This window comes from Pseudophryne corroboree, chromosome 10 (assembly GCF_028390025.1).
Source record: "Pseudophryne corroboree isolate aPseCor3 chromosome 10, aPseCor3.hap2, whole genome shotgun sequence".
In the NCBI taxonomy this organism is placed as follows: domain Eukaryota; kingdom Metazoa; phylum Chordata; class Amphibia; order Anura; family Myobatrachidae; genus Pseudophryne; species Pseudophryne corroboree.
This window is the reverse complement of record NC_086453.1, coordinates 56,888,709-56,910,954: the sequence shown is the minus strand read 5'-3', so window position 1 is coordinate 56,910,954 and position 22,246 is coordinate 56,888,709. Positions and strand designations below refer to the sequence as shown.

At 46.7% G+C, this 22,246-nt stretch overlaps 1 protein-coding gene across 2 annotated transcripts in view; it reads left to right on the top strand.

The window, feature by feature from the left end:
- Positions 1-22,246, top strand: part of PNKP (polynucleotide kinase 3'-phosphatase) — a 97,690-nt gene that overhangs the window by 42,918 nt on the left and 32,526 nt on the right. For both annotated transcript variants that reach the window (XM_063942432.1, XM_063942433.1), the window contains exons 6-14: positions 3,578-3,635; positions 3,975-4,082; positions 5,514-5,585; positions 13,919-13,967; positions 15,617-15,687; positions 15,770-15,862; positions 16,483-16,579; positions 18,071-18,132; positions 18,526-18,635. In XM_063942432.1, the coding sequence (XP_063798502.1) occupies positions 3,578-3,635; positions 3,975-4,082; positions 5,514-5,585; positions 13,919-13,967; positions 15,617-15,687; positions 15,770-15,862; positions 16,483-16,579; positions 18,071-18,132; positions 18,526-18,635 (720 nt within the window). The remainder of the gene's footprint in view (positions 1-3,577; positions 3,636-3,974; positions 4,083-5,513; positions 5,586-13,918; positions 13,968-15,616; positions 15,688-15,769; positions 15,863-16,482; positions 16,580-18,070; positions 18,133-18,525; positions 18,636-22,246) is intronic.

Below are 22,246 nucleotides of genomic sequence, written 5' to 3'. Positions count from 1 at the left end.
GTTACCCCTATACACTGCACAGCACAGGTGTCTCAGATGTATTACCCCTATACACTGCACAGCACAGGTGTGTCTCAGATGTATTACCCCTATACACTGCATAGCACAGGTGTATCTCAGATGTATTACCCCTATACACTGCACAGCACAGGTGTGTCTCAGATGTATTACCCCTATACACTGCACAGCACAGGTGTGTCTCAGATGTATTACCCCTATACACTGCATAGCACAGGTGTATCTCAGATGTATTACCCCTATACACTGCATAGCACAGGTGTGTCTCAGATGTATTACCCCTATACACTGCATAGCACAGGTGTATCTCAGATGTATTACCCCTATACACTGCATAGCACAGGTGTGTCTCAGATGTATTACCCCTATACACTGCATAGCACAGGTGTGTCTCAGATGTATTACCCCTATACACTGCACAGCACAGGTGTGTCTCAGATGTATTACCCCTATACACTGCATAGCACAGGTGTATCTCAGATGTATTACCCCTATACACTGCATAGCACAGGTGTGTCTCAGATGTATTACCCCTATACACTGCATAGCACAGGTGTATCTCAGATGTATTACCTCTATACTGCACAGCACAGGTGCGTCTCAGATGTATTACCCCTATACACTGCACAGCACAGGTGTGTCGCCATCTTGTATAACTAGGAAGCACCAATACCTTTTTAATATTGACCTTTTTTGCTATTTTTTGGGTGTTTTTTGTTCCTATTTCCTCACATTTAATTAAACTAATCAAAAGTTTGTAGAATCTTGGTAATCACTGGGTACTTTTTGTATAGTAATGAGCATTTTTTGTCAGCTAACTGGAAATATTAAATTCATTTACAGAAAAGTGGACCTATCACCCTCTTATGTCATGGCTGGGATGAATATTTATGAGCCTGCAATTTATAAGGAACCAGAACCTCATGGATATACAGTACATCCAGAAAGTATTCACAGCACTTCACTTTTGACAGAGTGACCATCGGGTTCTTGGTCACCTCCCTGACTAGGGCCCTTCTCCCCCGATCGCTCAGTTTAGACGGCCGGCCAGCTCTAGGAAGAGTCCTTGTGCTTCCGAACTTCTTCCATTTATTGATGATGGAAGCCACTGTGCTCATTGGGACCTACAAAACAGCAGATATTTTTCTGTACCCTTCCCCAGATTTGTGCTTCGAGATAATCCTGTCTCGGAGGTCTACAGACAATTCCTTTGACTTGGTCAGACTTGCACTGTCAAGTCTGGGACCTTATATAGACAGCAGTGCTGTAACTAGACAGTTTAGCGCTGTGTGCAAGAAACGGCATTGGCGCCCCCCAATTTTTTATAGGGGCGTGGCTTCAAAGGGGAAGGGGTGTGGCCTCAAAATAATACCAGTGCATATTACGATGCACAGTAGTCTCCATTATTCAAATTACGCCGCACAGTAGCACCACTACACCAGGTAGAGACCCTTTTTTACACATTACGGCAGACAGCGTCCCCTTTTTTACACATTACGGCAGACAGCGTCCCCTTTTTACATATTACGGCAGACAGCGTCCCCTTTTTACACATTACGGCAGACAGCGTCCCCCTTTTTACACATTACGGCAGACAGCGTCCCCCTTTTTACACATTACGGCAGACAGCGTCCCCCTTTTTACACATTACGGCAGACAGAGTTCCCTTTTTACACATTACGGCAGACAGCGTCCCCCTTTTTACACATTACGATAGACAGAATCCCCTTTTTACACATTACGGCGGACAGCGTCCCCTTTTTTACACATTATGGTAGACAGAATCCCCTTTTTACACATTACGGCAGACAGCATCCCCCTTTTTACACACACCTCTTTCACATAAAAATGGAAAACAGCCACTATAATTAATTAAAGTAAATAAGCCACCATAGCTTATCATAGAGGCGGCTTATCATAGATGCTGCCCCCCCCCCTTCCCTTCCCCAGGATACCGGGTTAGAGAGAGCTCACCTGGCAAGCATCATTTGTTAAAGCCCCCCCCCCCCACTCCCCTTCTCCACCTGCAGTGTGAGTGACTCACGAGGCAAACACTGCCTCACCCGGCCAGCCCAGCTCGAAAATGGAGAGGAGCTTCCCTACCGTTAGTCCTGTGCCGCTTCCCCCAGCAGAGACCAGACACTATTCTCGGGCGGCTCTTCCACAGCATCTCTAGCGCAAGTATAGGTGTAGTGTAGTGACTGTAGTCGCTTACGTGACAAGACGTTTTTTCCCCCTGTGCTGCTGCGCTCCCGAGTCCCGCCGGCTCCTGTACAGAACACTACACTTCACACACAGAGAGGGGCGGGACTCGGGAGCGCAGCAGCACAGAGGGGACAAACTGTGCATCTCTGCTGCTGACTATACACAGCGGTCAGCGGGAGGGATATGGTCAGCAGCAGAGGCTCCAGCTGGCGGAGCTTGGTGCTGCGGCGGGCGGCAAGTACAGGGGAGCGGAAGGGCGGCCGCCAGCGGGAGGGATATGGGCCACTCAGGGTGTATGTAGAAGGTGCGCCCACAGGACAAGTGCGCTGTGGGCAATGCACCTTCTGCACATACCTAGTTACGGCTCTGATAGACAGGTGTGTGTCTTTCCAAATCATGTCCAATCAACTGAATTTACCACAGGTGGACTCCAGTTAAGCTGTCGGAACATCTCATGGATGATCAGTGGATGATGAGCTCAATTTTGAGCTGCATGGCAAAGGATGTGAATACTTATGTACATGTGATTTCTTAGTTTTTTTAGTTTTAAAAAATTAGCAAAAATCCCCCCCAAAACTTTTTTCACGTTATCATTATGGGGTATTGTGGTATTGTGTGTAGAATTTTGAGGGGGAAAAATGAATTTATTCCATTTTGAAATAAGGCTGTAACATAACAAAATGTGGAAAAAGTGAAGCTCTGTGAATACTTTCTGGATACACTGTAAGTTAGGCTTCATGAATATTAGTCAGGCATTACCTCAGTGATGCCACAACTACCTAGTCAGTTGAAGCTACAGTATATTTTGGATTAGTCCGCTCTGTGTATGTGAAAGGTCCTCTTTATGGCTCCACTACGATTTCTGAAGAACCGTTAATTACATGTGGAACAGTGGTCTATTAAAGTTCTCCTATAGTTGTGCAGTACACTAGGGGAAGAGAAGGCCATAATATAATCCTCTGTTATGTATTGTGGAGTTTTCATTTAATGTAGGAAAATTCTTTTTGAAATATGATCACAGAAGATGGTGGATCGTACCGTACTTCTGGATACCAAAACATCTATGTTTTTTGTGGGGCGGGGTTTTGTGACCTACATCCCAAGTCATGCTTGGCTCTGGTGATGTGTGGCACAGCGGATCTCAGAGTACACCACCCTAGTGTGGTGCCGCAACCCCCAAATAGATACAGTGCCAAGCTTCACTTAAGTGCTACTAGTTTGTCGGAAACGGGGAGCATTGTAAGAGTAATATGACAGTGCATGTTTGTAATGAAGGAAAATGCACAGTACATTTATATTCTGCAAATCATCCTTCCTTACACCTACTGTAGATATATGCTTCTTTATCTTGCAGGATTTTATATCCAGAAGTTCCCAAAAAATTGAAAGCCCTCCTGGCCGATGGATACAAGGTTAGTTCCCTGATGGATTGAATGGAGCAATATCTGGGGGGGGGGGGTTTAGTGTAGAGAAGGGTAAATCAGGGTGTGCAGAATTACAAGGTATGGAATATGCTCTGTAGTACACAGAGATTGGCGAATCCAGAGTGTCGCCTCCCAGTAGCAGAGGTCAATGCTAGAACATTTGTGTATCCTTATATATGATTGGCAAGAGACTGATTATCAAGTGTAGGAACAAATAGCTGTTCAGGGCAGGTAAATAAGTATTACCTGTTATAGGTATCTTTTTACATGGGTCTTAGAGCTCTCTTCTCATTTACCTTTGATGGGTCTTTCATTGTCCCCTCTCAGGTGGTCTTTTTCACCAATCAGATGGGAATTAGCCGCGGTAAGCTACGGCCTGAGGTTTTCAAAGCCAAAGCGGAAGCGATTTTGGATCACCTGGGCATACCGGTTCAGGTCTGTATGTATGGTTGAGCTTTATACAGAATATAGAAATGAGAGTGTGAATTTACCATGTGTAATAAGTAGCCACTTACTGACGGTGTAGTAAATATGCACAGTACACCTAAAAGTCTCCCTCCTAGCATCAGGAAAAATACACTGTGTAGACAAAAGTGATTGGACACTGACAGCAAATAGATCAACGAGATGTTATTGACGTCAGTCCTTTGTAGGGCCACCATGTGCGGTACTTACTGCAAGACACCCTTCTTGGCACACTGTTCACAAGTTCCTGGACAACAGCCGGTGGAATGTTTTACCATTCTGCCTTAAGTACTGCGACACTGAAGAAGGCACCCATCACTCCAATTCATCCCAGAGGTTCTTAATGGGGTTAAGAGCTGGCCGTCCATGCGGGTTGCCACATTTTCTGTATACCAGTCCAGCGTTCCCCTGGAACATGACGTCACGCAGCCTACGATGTTTCCCTTTTCAAACTCTGGTAGCACCTTCCGGCAAGCCATTTTGTTAGCAAATTATCCAATCCGAATTAGCTTTATTTGCCAGGTATACTTGCGTATACTAGGAATTGTTTGCGGTTGCAATGCATCGCCAAATCGGTGCTCTCTACCCGTTTTATACCTTCACGAACAAGTGTCTGCTGCAGGAGCACACTAATTCACATGTGCGGGTTGCGGTGTCCAATCACTTCTGTCTGCATAGTGTAATATGTAACCATTTCTAAAATTCATACCTTGATGCTGAAAATAAACCCGACCAGTTCCCTGACAGTGCCGTAGCCCCTACCCGTGCTGAGCAGGTGAATCCAGGGGAGCCAAGGTTAGAGGTCACTCCCACAATGCATGGCGGTTCAGTGTGCTTGCATTGTTGTCTTTCCGAAAGGCCCAATTTTACAGAGAGACCATTCCGTCCGAGTTCCGTACAACACAATAGGACAAACATACCCATGCATAAATTCACATCTGGGCATTCTCTGAATGCAAACGCTCGCTGCTGTCCATTCACAGGGATCCGTCCAACTTAGAAACAACCCCTGTATGTTCTTCACATGTTCGCGTGGTTTTCCTCCAGATATGTCAGCTACCTCCCTCGGTCCAAACACATATTGAGAGCTTAGTTGGCTTATCATTAAATGGGCACTGCTGAATGAGTGTAAGGGAAATTAGATTGTAAGCTCCAATGGGCACAAGGCTAAAGTAACTGAAGTATCTCATTGCACAGCGCTACAGAACATTTTAACATATATAAATAAATGTTAATATATATTTTTATCAATGATGTTGTACTGTTGGGAGAAAAAAAAATCCATAGTCCTACACGTGCACCTGGTATTCCAGCTGCTAAAACACAAACATCAGAGTCCGATGTTGATTGAAATGTGTATCGTATGTTGCATATCATAATATAAATAATATCACATTACAGATCTTTGTTGCGACCGGTATGGGCATATACCGTAAACCCGCCACTGGAATGTGGGACTACCTGTGTGAGAAGGTAAGACTGTGCGCTGTGGCTCTTCATATTGTGTTCATCATTATTTGGTTATGATAGGTCAGGATGTAGAACCAGTTACATTCCCAGATCGCCAATTGACTACAGTTCCTCCAATAGATGTACAGTATTTCTCTTTCATCCACTAGGGGACACTGGAGAGACATAACATTGGGGTATAGATGGTGGTTACTGGGAGCTGGGCACTCTAAAAATTTAGAAGTGTGAAGGCTCCTCCCCGTCTATGCCCCATCAGCCCCCTCAGTTTTAGAATTGTGCTGAGGGAGCCAGTCACATTTGGCTGGGCTCCAGCCAGTACTTAGTTTTTAATGTTTATTTTACTACGATTTAATTTTTTCTATTTAATATTAACCTCACGAGGAGTTCCCTGAGGCTCTCAGAATATTGAGTAATCAGCGGTTCCTTCATTAAAAGCAAAGAACAAATTTCTATGCCTCTACAAGTTTGCATGCGTTATACATAAACGTACTCATCCTATTGGGGGACACTGGAGACATTGGGTTATGGAGTGGATGCAGGAGTGCGGGTACTTTAAATTTTAAACCTGGTCTGGGCGGCAGAAGTTTTTATCTATGTTTCTCCTTCATCCACTAGGGGCCACTGGAGCGTAGTTACAATGGGGAATAGTAGGCAGTAATTGGGAGCTGGCACTTTAAAAATTTTCACACTGTGGCTAGCTCCTCCCCTACTATCTCCCCTCCAAGCCAGTCTTAGTTTAGTGCCCGAGGGAGCTGGTTCACTTGGGTTTAGCTGAAGAATTTTTCTTTTTTCTTTATTATTTTATTTTTTCTTACTTACACTCACAGATTGGCAGCTCTGCCACTGCCAGTCTGCACCGCGGGAGCTGCCGGCGGGGTCCCATCGCAGCTGCGTGCGGCTCGGGATGGGCCCCGGCTGAGGGAGACACTGAGCTCTCCTGAGTTGGCGGACACCGCTGCGTGCGGCGCGTGTCGCGGCCACTCCATCCAGCAGAAGATTCCGGCAGCAAGGCAGCGGTGAGTATCAAAAATGGCCGGACACCGCTGCGTGCGGCGAGTGTCGGGGCCGATCCACCAAGAACAGCAGCAGCAGTGGTGAGTGAGCTGTACTTTATTTGTGGTGGCTATTTATGTTTTTAGAGCAATGCACTGTTTATTGTTGTACAACCACTCCAGAAGGGCTCTCTGGGGCTGTAATGTACTGAGTGCTTCATTGTATTACCTGTTCCTCCTTATGGAGAAACAGACATGATGAATGGGGGAGGCTGAGTATGTGATTATACAGATCCCCTGCACAACTACGGGGTGTGTGTCATTCTGATATCAATCGCTTACTGAGGATCATAAGGCATTGTCTGTAAATTAGTGCGGCTCCCCCAGCTCTCCGGCGACTGTGGCCCATCTCCCCGCTCCCCCTGCACGGATCCCCGCTCAGCGCGACTCACAGAGCCGGCACAGGGATCCCGCTGGAGCGCAAAGCAAGTTTTAAATTTGGCGCCTTGTATGGAGGGGGCGGAGCTAAGTCCCGCTCTGTAGAGCGGGCTCAGCGTTCCCTGCTCCCCGGCGGCGACTCGCGCTCTGTACAGCGCAACACTCCCCGGCGGCGGCTCGCAGATACAGGGCTCTACTAGCTCTGTATAGCGGGCTCAACGCTCCCCGCTCCCCGCGGTGACTCGCAGGTCCAGAGGAGGGTACAGGGCGCTTCCCGCTTAGGTAAATATAGTTTTTAAATAAGGCGCCATAACCGGGGGGCGGAGCTAACTCCCGCTCTGTACAGCGGGCTCAGCGCTCTCCGCTCTCCGGCCACTGTTATAGTGTAATGGCCATTTATGTGAGGTTCATGCAATGGTGCTGGTGTGAATGTAATATAGTCAGCAGCACTAATCCAGTTATCCACTATATAGATTTTATCTCATAGAGAGGAGTTTCACTATGGCGGCCATTTCCTCCCTGCAGGGGAAACCTCTGCCACATCCAGGTACAGACCTGGGTTCATAGTTGCAGTGTCTCCTATAGCCTAGTGGGCTAATCTTGCATACTCAGAGACAAATAGAAATAAAGTCCCATGTATATTGGATGTTCAGTTATAAGAGTTTACATAGCTCCGCCTTGCCACATAACATTTCCCCCCAGCTTTTATCACTGGCTAACCGCCATTTGCGGTGACCATCCAGGTTCTCTTTCCCTTTATTATTCCTTTATGTCACTTGAAATTTGGGGAATGTGTGTGGCATCAGATAGTAGCGGGGACATCTGAACACAGGGACCAGGGTTGTGATCCCAACAAAAACCTGCTTTAAAGCTCCTATTCTGTCACTGCAGGTTATACCGCAGCTACGCATCTTTAATTCGTTCATATCATGTTAGGTGGGGATTGTGCGGGACAGCCATCTCTTCAGCCCTCAACGCAGGGCGGGGTGTTGCCTTCCCTTTATTTTTCCTTGGTGTCACTAGTTACTAATGCTATTTGGAATTTGGGAAGGAGTGTGAGACATCAGACAAATAGCGCGGTGGCTCAGTACGCTAGTAGCGGGTATCTGACCAGAGGTTTGAATCCAAAAAAAAAAAACTTTAAGGGGAGCTCCTATAGCCTAGGGCTAAGAACAGCGCAGCGCTAATGGTTCAGGTCTCCCCTGCTCCAGAAAGTTTATTTGAATCGTGTCGGTCACACATTATAGCACAGACCTTACATAGGGCTGTGTTTATTTAACCCACCTTTTTCTCCTTTCGTTTGTGTCACCTGGAATAGTCAAAGAATTCCCTCTTAGGTGTAAAATATGCGGTGGAGTCATCTGCTTAACCCTCCACGCACCTGCAGGACACTCCTGTTTGAACAGCTCAGATTATGCAGGTAATGTCACTCTTAACCAGAGACCTTGTACGTCATTTCACCTCTCCAGGTTTCTAAAGGAACCTTGCTAACCTTCCAGGTTACAATACTGATGATGTCTGTTTTCTGTGGAGTCTGAACCAGTGTCTCAGAATATCCAGGTGCATTATACAGCAGTTCGTCTGATACTGCAGGTAAAGGAGGCGGACACGTCAAGTACATCAGGCAGCGACTGGTCCAGTATCGGATGAGCGGGGCAGGCTCTGGTAGACACCCGAATACATAATTTCAGGTATCAAACAATGTTTGTTTTCCTATCCTTTCCCCGCAGATGGCAGAAAAAGGTATCAGTACCTCTCCAGGGTATACCCCTCGATGTATCGCCAGTCCAACAAGCTGCCGTTTTTTTCCCGAGGCAACCTTGCTCAGGGATCCATCGAACGCACATATACGGCAGCGGGGTTCTACCTTGTCCGGAGCAGGTAGGTTGTGGAACAATTGTCCTCTAGGTTACAGGATGTTTCGCAACAGGATCAATTGATACTTTGGTACGGTCAGAATCACGATTCTGCTTAATGTTCTTTGGAGGTCTTCACGTCTGCGGACTCGGAACCTGCATTTTCGCTTGGGCTGCGACAGTGACAGGCGAACATGAAATCCTAAGGGGCAGATGGTTCAAGGGAAGGAATTTTTTGCAGGATTTCTTAAACCTTTGGAGGTAAGTCCACTTTGCTTTCTCCTACTACTGCCCCAGCTCCAAGACAGACCTTTACCGGTCTTTCCTTTAGATTTTTCCGTGCCCTTTCAAGCTTTCGACTCCACACGGGCGATATCTCCGTCGCCAGGGGATCTCAGGGCAAAAAGCTGAAGCAGATGTTCAGCATCCTCGATCCAGTCTGATTTTAAGTCATCATATACACCTACTACAGGTCAAACCTTCCTACCACCTGGAGGGTCCCAGGGTAGGCGCATGTCGGGGTCCTACGGAGAGTACTGAGAAGGCCTGGGTGGTCACAGACAAAATTTTGGAGTACAACCGTCTCAAGAGTCAAGAGAGTCATACTGCAGTCGGCGCTCCATATGCTTCTAACCGCAAAGGATGTTGATCCCTATTTTTCAGATATCATTTGAATCAGGACAGTTCCCAGGCCTTTGTTTTCTTTTCACGTTCCGAAGCCTGTTGGCTCGGCCAGGCCTATTCTGGCCTTAGAATCCTTTCAGTCTGTGATTGCTAGTTTTGGACAAGATAGGGAGTTCTACGTGTCCCTTGTCTGCAGGGAGGCCTGTTTACTGATTTCCGTTGGGTTTCCTCATCTGGCTTCTCTCAGATTCGCATTACAGGATACTCATTTTCACCGTCAGTCCACTTCCATTCGGTCTCTCTTCCGCTCACACAGGGTTCAGGAAGATCACAGAATAAATCTTTCCCAAGGGCAGAAAGTACGTTGGTTCCCTAATGGGACAATCTACTGCTACTATCCCACTTTGTACATTAGGTGGCTTCTGAATATCCGGAGGATCCAGGAGCTTCTGGTTCAACACTGATCCAAAAAAAAAAAAAAAATTATGCTCCTCGTAGACGTTTCTCAGCACGGTCCGTCGAAGGATTTTTCCTTCCTCGGCACCAGGTACTCTGTTTCTTCAGTCAAGCTGCGACGCAATGAGTGGTCGCCTACATTCCCCTCTAAGCGGGGGACAACAATCTTCTTTCCACACACCGCCAGGTCAGACTCACGGGTGAGGGGACATTCCCCGGAGTTTTGTCAACTGGTCCGCTGTGGGCGGAGATTTCGGATCGACCTCAGGGCGTTCTGACTAACCCTTTACTACTCTCGGACGTGAGCTCTGGCGGCAGTAGCCGAGGATGCCCTCAGGGCTCCTGGGAGTTTTCTGGTTATTCTATCCTGCCTCCTTTTCTATTTCTACCTCTCTTTCGGTATCACAGGAGGGAAATATGCGTGCTAGTCCTCTCGGTGGCTCTGGTTGGGCCACGCATGACTTGAAGATACAGCTACACCTGTTGTCAGTAGAGGAGCCTTGGCTCCTACCTCGACTGGACTGTCTACTTCAACAGGGCCCCTTTTTTCTTTATTCAGTCTTACACTGGTTTCATTTAACCGTGTGACACTTCACGAGACCTCAGAAGGGACGAGTTCCCTAGTTCGGTTAGGCCTACTGGGCCCCGATTTCAGAAGTCGGTTACCTCTTCTCGCTTTTGCCACTTTTGGAAAACTGTATGGGACATACTAAGGATAAGAGGGGTTTTCCCCTTCTTTCAGTTACCATTCAGCCGTCATCTTTGGCTTCTCTGGGAGGTTTTGCTCCGCTGCGCTTCAAACCACATTGACCTGAATATTAGGACTCTGCCTTTTTCGGTTTTCTTCCAAAAGAGATTAGCCTGGCGGCCATAAGTTCGGGCTCTCTTTCAGGGAGTTCTCTATTGGCAACTCCCCTGGCTGAGCTTCGGCCTCAGCGATCGTTTCTTCCAAAGGGGATGTCTGTTTTTCATATAAACCTGACACTAGTGTTTTTCGGTCCTCTTTGACTGTTGTCAGGGCTCACCGACTCTCTCTACAGCGGTCCTAGGCTATTCGACGAAGGGCTTTTCTTCTTTGTTCTGTACGATGCTCCTGTACTAAATAGCCGGGGTCCCAGCATATGCTGGGCTGTTGGATACATCTGACCATCAGACAGTCTTCTTGGCGGTTGCTCAGGAGCCTCCGTTTTCCATTTCAGCGCACTTTACGCGCGTTGTGGGACCTTCGTGGGCAGCTGCCCGTGGGGTCTCCATGAATACTTTATGTTGGGCGGCTACTTGGTCGGACCGCCTTCCGTTTTGTCAAATTCTACAAGTTTGACACTTTTGTGGCCTCTGCATCACAGTATTGGCCGAGCGGTTTTACAGGACTCTCAGCGCTCTCCCACCCGTTTTGGGAGCTCTGGGACGTCCCCATTGTAACTACGCTCCAGTGGCCCCTAGTGGATGAAGGATAAATCAGGATTTTGGTACTTACCGATAAATCCCTTTCTCCGATTCCACAGGGGCCACTGGACGCCCGCCCAGCGCTGTTCCTCCTGGTTTTTTGCTTAACGGTTTGCAGATCACCACATGACTGCTTGTTGAGTTCGGGCTAGCCTGTTGTCTGTTAGGTTCTGTTCCAGGTTTGGTTTGTGTTATCCTGGTTTACAGGGCTTCATTAACCTCCTCTACCTTACGGTTTGTTTATTCCAGCTCTCCTCGGGCACAGTTTTACGTAGACTGGCTTGGAGGGGAGATAGTAGGGGAGGAGCTAGCCACAGTGTGAAAATTTTTAAAGTGCCAGCTCCCAATTACTGCCTACTATTCCCCATTGTAACTACGCTCCAGTGGCCCCTGTGGAATCGGAGAAAGGGATTTATCGGTAAGTACCAAAATCCTGATTGTTCGACTGTTTAGTATAGAAAACATTTACTTACATATAACTAAAATATTCCCTTGACTAATACATTCATCCGCTTATGTTTCTGTGCTCGCAGGAAACAGGATCTATGTCCTATTAACCCTTACAGTATGTAGAAAGAACATATTTAATTTACTAAACATACTAAGCTTACTTGTGTTTGTATATTAGGACAGGGTGTCCCCCTCCCCCCCCCCCCCCCCCTTACTGTTTAAATAAATAAAAAAATCCACCCATTTGTATATCACATAGATTCATCCTATTTGCAATATTTCACATTCTAGTTTAAAATTAAAACACGTTTCTTCTGTAAATATTGCCACTGAATGATCTGTACTGTTCAGTAATAAGAACGGGTGATGTTACAATTCTTGGAAGCAACCACTTGAGCTGGAGTTAAGCGGTGAGTGTGTTTGGATAAAGCTGGGTACACACTAGACGATTGTTTGAACGATGTGGACGATAGTGACACATCGTTACGACAATCGTCCAGTGAGTACGCACAATATTGTTAACGAATCGCGCCACTTTGGGTCGTTAACTAAATCGATTATCGTCCGACCATGCAGGTCAATCTGACGATATCATCAGAAACGGCATTTTCGGGGTTGTGCTTGGATAGTGTCACTGAACGATATTGTTAGCGATATCGTTCAGTGTGTATGCACTATGAGTCCAAGGGAAAACACTGACAATATCGCTCATGGAGCATATCACATAGTGTGTACCCAGCTTAAAGGCGGTATCCTATTAGTTGCAGTGAATTACCGCAGCTAAAGGATTGCCCCGGGGCTATCCTATTATGCCTGCATGCCGGCAGTTATCAGGCACGCAAAGCATAATGTCCAAAAAAAGCCCCTGGAGACCCGTTATCGGACGGAACAAATGGGCCAGCGATGGTATCACGGATCCCGTGTGTTATTGGGCGAGAGGTGATTTAACGTAAAAATTGGCTGGAATTGGATAGCCGATAACGCTATCGGGCTATTCAATTCCAGCCAATTTTTACGTTAAATCTCCTATATATAGCCCTCTATTACCGTGCGGTAAATCACCACACCTAATAGGATACCGACCTAAGTTTCTGCCAGCTTTACCTATCTGGGCGCTGCATTTTTTGCCCATTTCTCTATGCAGTAACATCAGCAGTGTCTCTCTAAAGTATTGTCAGGACACTCCTCCATTTCTTTTCTTTGCAGATATGTAAGCTAATACACTGGAGCTTTTGTTTGTTTTGGATCATTGCATTCCTGGAATATAAATCTTCTTCCATGTCCTAATGGCCTATTTATCATTCGCTGCAGTCAGGGCCCCAAAAATGTATCATTCCTTATCACGGCAAAGAGGAATTCATTTCATGGCTATTTATCTGTCTGCTTTTGCAGAAAAAAATGCCTGTCCTGGCAAAAAGAAGCTAGTAAAGTGATAGTGAAAGCAATTAATATAAGGCTGGGTTCGGGCACAGCTCGCCCCTAAAGCTACGTCTGTCCAGGGTCGGCGTGAAACACCAGCCAAACAAAGCCAGTGACCGATCACAGAATGAATGCATCTCAATGCAGTACTGTTTCCAGGAAATGACATTGTATATCAGACGTTGGCATTCTAATGGGTGAAATATAAGAAGGGAATTCTGCATTTTGGGCCTTATTCAGATTTGTTAGCAAACCAAAAAAGCACACTAATGGACAAATCCATGTGCACTGCGGGTGGGGCAGATGTAGCATGTAACACGGGCGAGTTAGATTTGGGCGGGGTGTGTTAACTGAAATCTAAATTGCAGTGTAAAAATCAAGCAGCCAGTATTTGCCCTGCACAGAAACAATATTACCACCCAAATCTAACTCTCTGCACTTGTTACATCTGCCCCACCTGCAGTGCACATGGTTTTGTCCATTAGTGTGCTTTTTTTTGTTAGGTAACAAACCTGAATTACCCCTTTTATCCATTCACAACCGAACCATAAATCCCATGGCTGACTCACCCTTAGTGGGGTCGGGCCACAGTAAACTACAAACTCCTGTTCTCACTATAAACAACCACATAAGCATGTTTCTCCCTCTATTTCAGGCTAATGATGGCATCAAAGTGCAGAAAGAAGACTGTGTGTATGTGGGAGGTAATGATCTCTGCTGTGTTTCCATGTTCTTTATATAAATTCGCAAATTCCAACTTTCCCAGTCTTCCATGAAGATAGGGCTATTGTGCGGACTAAACGGTCCTATCCGCCAAAGGCTTTTTCCAGATTCCATTTGAATCATTAAATTGATGTACCGGCTCTACTCCAGGATTGCCCATTGGATAAAGAGGGCTGTCTTCACCTTGGACGAGGTCAGGGCTCTTTGGATTTATGTCCACATGATTAAAGAGGAGCGCCAGACAATCTCTCTGTTCTTTATGACTCCAACAATGGGCCATACTCTAAGCAGACCGTAGCCCAGTGATTTACATTGGTCTTCCACCAGGATTACAATGGGCAGGCATGCCTGTTATGGAAATGCTAAGGGTGGGCACTTCATGGGCAGCAAAGCATGGGGCCTATGATAAGCAACTGTGCACTGCCACCACTTGGTCTTCCATTACCACATTCATTATATTATGTAGCTTTAATACTTCAGCATCCATGGATGCCAGTGTTGGGCATACTGTAAGGTGCTGCGCACTGCCTAGGGGCATTCCCACTCTTAGGGACAGCTTTAGGACCATTGAAGGAGATGATAGAATTTTTGTACTTGCAGTAAAATCTTTTCTCCGATCTTATGGGGACACTGGCGTCCCCACCTCATGCTTTTTTTTGTTCTGTTCTGGTTTTCGTCACTGTCCTCTTATGACGTCGTTTGGACATGAGTTTTTTTTCCCTCTAACTCTTCGGCTCTGGCCTTTTGGCAGCCAGTGATTTGTAAGTGGCCGAGCTCCTGAAACCACTCACCATACCCCACTGTGCCAGTGTCCCCCATGGAATGTGAGAATACAGTTTAACGCAGGTACAAAAATCCCATTTTTACATTTTGGAAATGAATGTAATGCAGCAGAGAAAGCGCACCACAAGGCTCTGCGCTACAAATTCAGCCCTCCTCTATGGAAGCTTAATTTCATCATGATATCCCAACAGAGTTATAGTGGAATGAGTAGGTTCCCCAGCAGCACAGAGTATATCAGGAGATTAATGAGGTGTCAGGGAGGAGAGGGCTGCATGTGACAGGGGCAGTGAAATGATGTGAGGAGGGGAATGGAGGCAACAGGAAGTCACAGACTGAGCGTTATATATAGTGGAATGAGCAGGGTCCTACAGCAGCACAGAGTATATCAGGAGACTAATGAGGTGTCAGGGAGGACAGAGCTGTATGTCACAGGGGCAGTGGCATGATGTGAGGAGGGGAATGGAGTCAGCAGGAAGTCACAGACTGAGCGTTTTATATAGTGGAATGAGCAGGGTCCTACAGCAGCACAGAGTATATCAGGAGACTAATGAGGTGTCAGGGAGGAGAGGGCTGCATGTGACAGTGGCAGTAACATGGTATGAGGAGCGGAATGGAGGCAGCAGGAAGCCACAGACTGAGAGTTATATAGTGGAAGTAGCAGGGTCCCCATCAGTACAGATTGGTTATGTGAAATTGCTATCAACCCAGTGCACACTCTGTAGTCTGCTGCCAAGTTGTGTAAAAGGTAGAGTTAACATTTAACCCTGACATACAAACCTTTTTAGTGCATTGTAATGCAACCACTTTTATGTGTTGGTCGCCACATTATCACGTTTTGTTCACATAGATGCTGCTGGACGACCTGCAAATTGGGCTCCCGACCGCAAGAAGAAGGATTTTTCTTGCGGTGACCGCTTGGTAAGACGTCACACAGTTGTGTATTAGATGACCAGTTACAATAAGTAGATGACAGCACTATAACTCTTGTATCACTCCGCAGTTCTCTCTGAATCTAGGCATAAAGTTCTACACTCCGGAGGAGTATTTCCTCGGCTGGAAGTCGGCTCCTTTCCAGCTTCCTACCTTTGACCCGGTGAGTCTAAATGAAAATTCAGAGCTTATTTAGGGATGTAGTTAATATCCCGGTGGTCAGGATTCCGGCAGTCAGAATACAGACACCAGGATCCCGACCGCCGAGAATGCCGACAGCTGCGCCAGGGCTATTCCCACTAGTGGTTGTCCTCGACACCCATAGAGTGGGAATAGAACCTGTGGCGAGTGTAGCAAGCCACCAAGCCCGCAAGGGGCTTTCTATCGCTCGCCCCGCTGCCGGTATCCTGGCGTTGGTATTCCGGCCGCCGGGATTCCATACACAACCCCTTATTTATGCTACTGACATCTTTTTCCTATAGTCTTGTTATGATTGCTTATTACGTGACAGAAATCCAAAAAGGGTAACTGGGCACATGGGCAAACCATGCGGCGATACAAGGTGTGCAAATGTATTTATTTAGCTGCATGCAGGTTAAACACTGGCTGCTTTTGCATGCAGCCCACAAATGCTGTGCAGCTTCTTTTTACACTGCAGTTTAGATTTGAGTTTGGACACGCCCCTCCCAACTCTAAATCTCCCTGCACACCTTACATCTGCCCCACCTGCTCTCAGCGCTTCTATAAATGTTCTTACTTACGTTCTATCTGTTTGTTCAACAGAGGACTCTGGATCCGAGTGTCCCGCTCTATGAGCCTGCATCCTCCACTCTAGTCTCCGCTTCCCCTGAGGTGGTAGTGGCTGTTGGATACCCAGGAGGTAATCTTTACTTGTTACTACACATTGGGCAATGCCAAGTGTCACCTCCTTTGACAGCATTGGAATCAGCATTAATAAGGAAGAAATATCGGGCCTCATTCACAAGCACTCAATGTATTGCGCAAAACTCGTGCCCAAAGTATTGTTCAGTTTTGCCTCCTCTATGGCGTAAACTAGTCATGAGTGTGAGATGACATATTACACCTGTCTATATTACAATGGTCTCTTTAGAGCATTTCCCAGCCCCTTCACCTGATTTCACTTGTCCCGCTCTATAAACTGAAATCCACATTTTTGCTCCGCAACATTAGGTGCATTTTGCTCCTTCTGTGTCATGTGCATGCTTCGTCCTCGTTCTGGCCGCAGGTGCACATCTGCATAGGAGTTTGTGCTGCGCATCGACTGTTTTGCCCTTTATACTTGAGGCCCCTTGTTCCTGTTATTTGGGTGATCGGTTCCGCCCAGGGCCCCCTCCCCCGTCGGCATTCCGCCACCAGGATCCCCAGCAGCGGAAACGCATACCCAACCCGGCTGTACTATAAAAACAATTCTCTACTTTGTTCTTGTGCATGCTCCACATTTATTAGCATTTAAAGTAGTTCATTTATATCCCCCAGTTTTAGCCATCTTCTACTGTTGGTTAGATACACTCTCTAAAAAGGTGTACCTAACGTTACCTGCAAGGGAAGATTCTCTGTGGGGGGTGAGGGTGGGGCGGTTGGGAGATAACCCATTCAGGTCACTGTTTCCTGTGATGACGATGGTTTAAAAATCATTGGTGCAAACAGCCCATGGTAAAAGATAGGCAAGACCTTATACGTTACAAAAATATATTACCTATCATTTAATAAAATAAAAAGCCCCCAAAGAGATTTTGGCTTTTTTTTTATTTTTTTATTTTTTTATTTTTTATAGATATTGGCATTACCTCATTACAAACACAAGAGAATTCTTTTTAATTTCCATTGTCTGTAATCAACACCATTAATAGTACTGAAAAGATTTTAACTGTGCGTATCCCTGGTAATGTGCTTTTGATGCGGCTCCAGAAACATTTGCAGTGCATTATATTAGTCGCTGTTGATTAAAAGTTATTACTCCGGAGCTGACAGCCTGCCACCAGACCTGCTTAGTGTCTCCTCTCTCGAGCTGTGATTGCATTGGCCCTTACATTTCATGACATCAGACGCTGTGTTGTTACAAGCCGGGATGTTGCACAGAATATCTATGATGTAATGACATCTCAATCTGGGCTGTGAGCCAGCTATGAGGTATATCTTAAAAACGCCATTATTTATAAAATATTGACAGGTTTGTTGGAGATGGTAATTGGTTATTAAATTACCCTTTCACGGCTCGTTTACACCTTTACAACTGGTATAGCATTTCAGATCTGTTTTTCATGTCTTATTCATCTGAACAATGCAGCACTCACTGTCAGTGTGAATGTGGGAAGTCAGAAATATTCACTGATTTATTGTGTATTTGCAGCTGGTAAATCTTCGTTTGTGAAAGAACATCTGGTGCCAAAAGGCTATGTGTTCGCCAACAGGGTAAGGAGATGGGAAGAGAGAGAATCCGTTGTACCATTTGGAGAAGTCTGGTATTTTTTGGCATTACTGTATTTTCAGAACAGGCTGAGCAAGTATTGTTAGGTGGGGTTGCGGCTGCGTTACTGGCGGTCGGGATCCGGCGGTCAGTATTTTGAGGCTTCGTGATGCAAGGGGAGTTATTGCGACAGTCGGTCTCCTGACCACATCTCGTTAGGTGTTGGGACTTTATTATAATAATAGGCTTATTAAGTACTGCAAGTATAGTCACCATGTGTAAGCTTACAGCTTGTCCCTCATCTTCAGTTTGTCACTAGACTTCCATTATTATCGTAGTAGTGGATATCGGTGTTATATTCATCCAGGGACCTGTCTGACATGTGGCCTATGTTATAGGATACACTAGGAACATGGCAGAAGTGCGTGGCAGCCTGCGAAGAAGCACTGCAGAACGGCAAGAGTATTGTCATCGATAATACTAACCCTGATGTGGAATCTCGCAGCCGGTGAGTGAGAGCAGCAAAACGCGACATATTCAGGATTTACCAGGTCTGTGTTTACTAGACTTCATACAGGCCTCCTAGCCATAGCGATGTTAGAGGACTGTCCTCTGCTGTCTGGATCTGAGGGGAGCCTCAGCATAAGTATTTTTTATTGTATTTTATTTATTCTGGTAAAAACATCTCGCACTTCAGCATGTTCTGTTCCAGTGTTAGGTTATGATGATATACCCACCTGAATAACCACCTGGAAAATGTGTTTTGTCACGGTGTAGTATAATTTGTTTTTCTGTTGCGTATTTTCCAGTTCTAGCCTACCACTGTTATTCCCTTAGTATTGGAGCAGCCATACATTACACTCCATACATTATTATGTACGCCGTTTCAGGAGCTTACTGGAGTAGAATACAATTGAGATAGTTGCGAGTGTGGGGAGGGGGCGGTGATATAGAACCTAGTAAAATTCCTGCTCCAAATAAAAAAAAATGTCCTCCCGTTATATTGGATACATTGGGATACATTCTGAGGGGTGGTCTTCAGTTTGCCGACTGTCAGGATCCTGGCGCACAGTATACTGGCGCCGGAATCCCGACAGCCGGCATACCGACACTTTTTCTCCCTCTTGGGGGTCCACGACCCCCCTGGAGGGAGAATGGATAGCACCACCGTACCCACAGCGCGGCGAGTGCAGCTGTCGGTATACCGGCGGTCGGGATTCCGGCTCCGGTATGCTGGCCGCCGGCATTCCCTACTACACCCATTCTGAGTTGGATGTATATAAGGAAGCGGACACATTTAATGATTCTATCCCATCTGCACATGTGGCTTACGCTGGAAACATGATCTGATTTCATTTTATGAAATGTAAATAGATGTTTTATTGAGCGTTCCCCCTTCTAAGCATGTCACCCTCCCGTGTATTAGCATGTGTGATGTGCAATGTCTGCTCATGGGAGTACTCACATTTCCTATCTCCTCTGTACATTAGACAGCACTATCCGCTGCCTGCCAGACATTAGTTTCTCCAGGTAGGCCGTCCTGTTATGTAGCGCAAACATTGCCCAGAATGCTCTGCTTCATGCCAGTCCCAGAGTTTGATAGTCAGTCATGTTTGCTGCATGACCAGCTGGGACATGGGGAAACTAGAGTGGTCATTCCGAGTTATTCGCTCACTAGCTGTTTTTAGCAGCCATGCAAACGCTATGCCGCCGCCCACTGGGAGTGTATTTTAGCTTAGCAGGAGTGCGAACGAAAGGATCGCAGAACGGCTACAAAATAATTTTGTGCAGTTTCAGAGTAGCTTCAGACCTACTCAGCGCTTACGATCACTTCAGACTATTCAGTTCCTGTTTTGACGTCACAAACACGCCCTGTGTTCGGCCAGCCACGCCTGCGTTTTTCCTGGCACGCCTGTGTTTTTCCAAACACTCCCTGAAAACGGTCAGTTGACACCCAGAAACACCCTCTTCCTGTCAATCACTCTGCGGCCAGCAGTGCGACTGAAAAGCTTCGCTAGACCTTGTGTGAAACTACATCGTTCTTTGTAATAGTACGACGCGCGTGCGCATTGCGCCGCATGCGCAGAAGTGCCTTTTTCTCTGACGTCCTAGTGGATGCTGGGACTCCGTAAGGACCATGGGGAATAGCGGCTCCGCAGGAGACAGGGCACAAGAATAAAAGCTTTAGGATCAGGTAGTGTGCACTGGCTCCTCCCCCTATGACCCTCCTCCAAGCCTCAGTTAGATTTTTGTGCCCGAACGAGAAGGGTGCATGCTAGGTGGCTCTCCTGAGCTGCTTAGAATAAAAGTATATTTTAGGTTTTTTTATTTTCAGTGAGTCCTGCTGGCAACAGGCTCACTGCATCGTGGGACTAAGGGGAGAAGAAACGGACTCACCTGCGTGCAGAGTGGATCGGGTTTCTTAGGCTACTGGACATTAGCTCCAGAGGGACGATCACAGGTTCAGCCTGGATGGGTCCCGGAGCCGCGCCGCCGGCCCCCTTACAGAGCCAGAAGAGCGAAGAGGTCCGGTGAAATCGGCGGCAGAAGACGATCCTGTCTTCAGACTAAGGTAGCGCACAGCACCGCAGCTGTGCGCCATTGCTCTCAGCACACTTCACACTCCGGTCACTGAGGGTGCAGGGCGCTGGGGGGGAGCGCCCTGAGACGCAATATAACAGATAATACCTTAGGTTGGCTAAAGAATACATCACATATAGCTCTTGGGCTATATGGATGTATTTTAACCCCTGCCATTTTTTACAGAAAAAGCGGGAGATAAGGACGTCGTGAAGGGGCGGAGCCTATCTCCTCAGCACACAAGCGCCATTTTCCCTCACAGCTCCGCTGGAAGGACGGCTCCCTGACTCTCCCCTGCAGACTTGCTACTGAATCAGGGTAAAAAAGAGAAGGGGGGGCACTATTGGCAGCTAAAAACTATACAGCAGCTATAAGGGAATAACACTTATATAAGGTTATCCCTGTATATATATATAGCGCTTGGTGTGTGCTGGCAGACTCTCCCTCTGTCTCTCCAAAGGGCTTGTGGGGTCCTGTCCTCTATCAGAGCATTCCCGGTGTGTGTGCTGTGTGTCGGTACGTGTGTGTCGACATGTATGAGGAGGAAAATGATGTGGAGGCGGAGCAATTGCCTGGGTTAGTGATGTCACCTCCTAGGGAGTCGACACCTGACTGGATGATCGTATTTAAAGAATTAAGTGATAATGTCAGCACTTTGCAAAGAACGGTTGATGACATGAGACAGCCGGCAAATCAATTAGTGCCTGTCCAGGCGTCTCAGACACCGTCAGGGGCCCTAAAACGCCCGTTACCTCAGTGGGTCGACACAGACCCAGACACAGATACTGAGTCTAGTGTCGACGGTGAGGAGACAAACGTAATGTCCAGTAGGGCCACGCGTTACATGATCACGGCAATGAAGGAAGCGTTGAACATTTCTGACACTACAAGTACCACAAAGAAGGGTATTATGTGGGGTGTGAAAAAACTACCAATAGTTTTCCCTGAGTCAGATGAGTTAAATGAGGTGTGTGATAAAGCGTGGGTTTCCCCCGCCAAAAAACTGCTAATTTCTAAAAAATTATTGGCACTATATCCTTTCCCGTTAGAGGTTAGGACACGTTGGGAAACACCCCCTAGGGTAGATAAGGCGCTCACACGTTTATCAAAACAAGTAGCGTTACCGTCTCCTGATACGGCCACCCTCAAAGAACCAGCAGATAGAAGGCTGGAAAATATTCTTAAAAGTATATACACACATACTGGTGTTATACTGCGACCAGCAATCGCTTCAGCCTGGATGTGCAGTGCTGGCGTCGCGTGGTCGGATTCCCTGACTGAAAATATTGATACCCTGGATAGGGACAATATACCGTTAACTATAGAGCATTTGAAGGATGCATTACTATATATGCGTGATGCACAGAGGGATATTTGCACCCTGGCATCAAGAGTAAGTGCTATGTCCATTTCTGCCAGAAGAGCGTTATGGACGCGACAGTGGTCAGGAGATGCGGATTCCAAACGACATATGGAAGTATTGCCGTATAAAGGGGAGGAGTTATTTGGGGCTGGTCTATCGGACCTGGTGGCCACGGC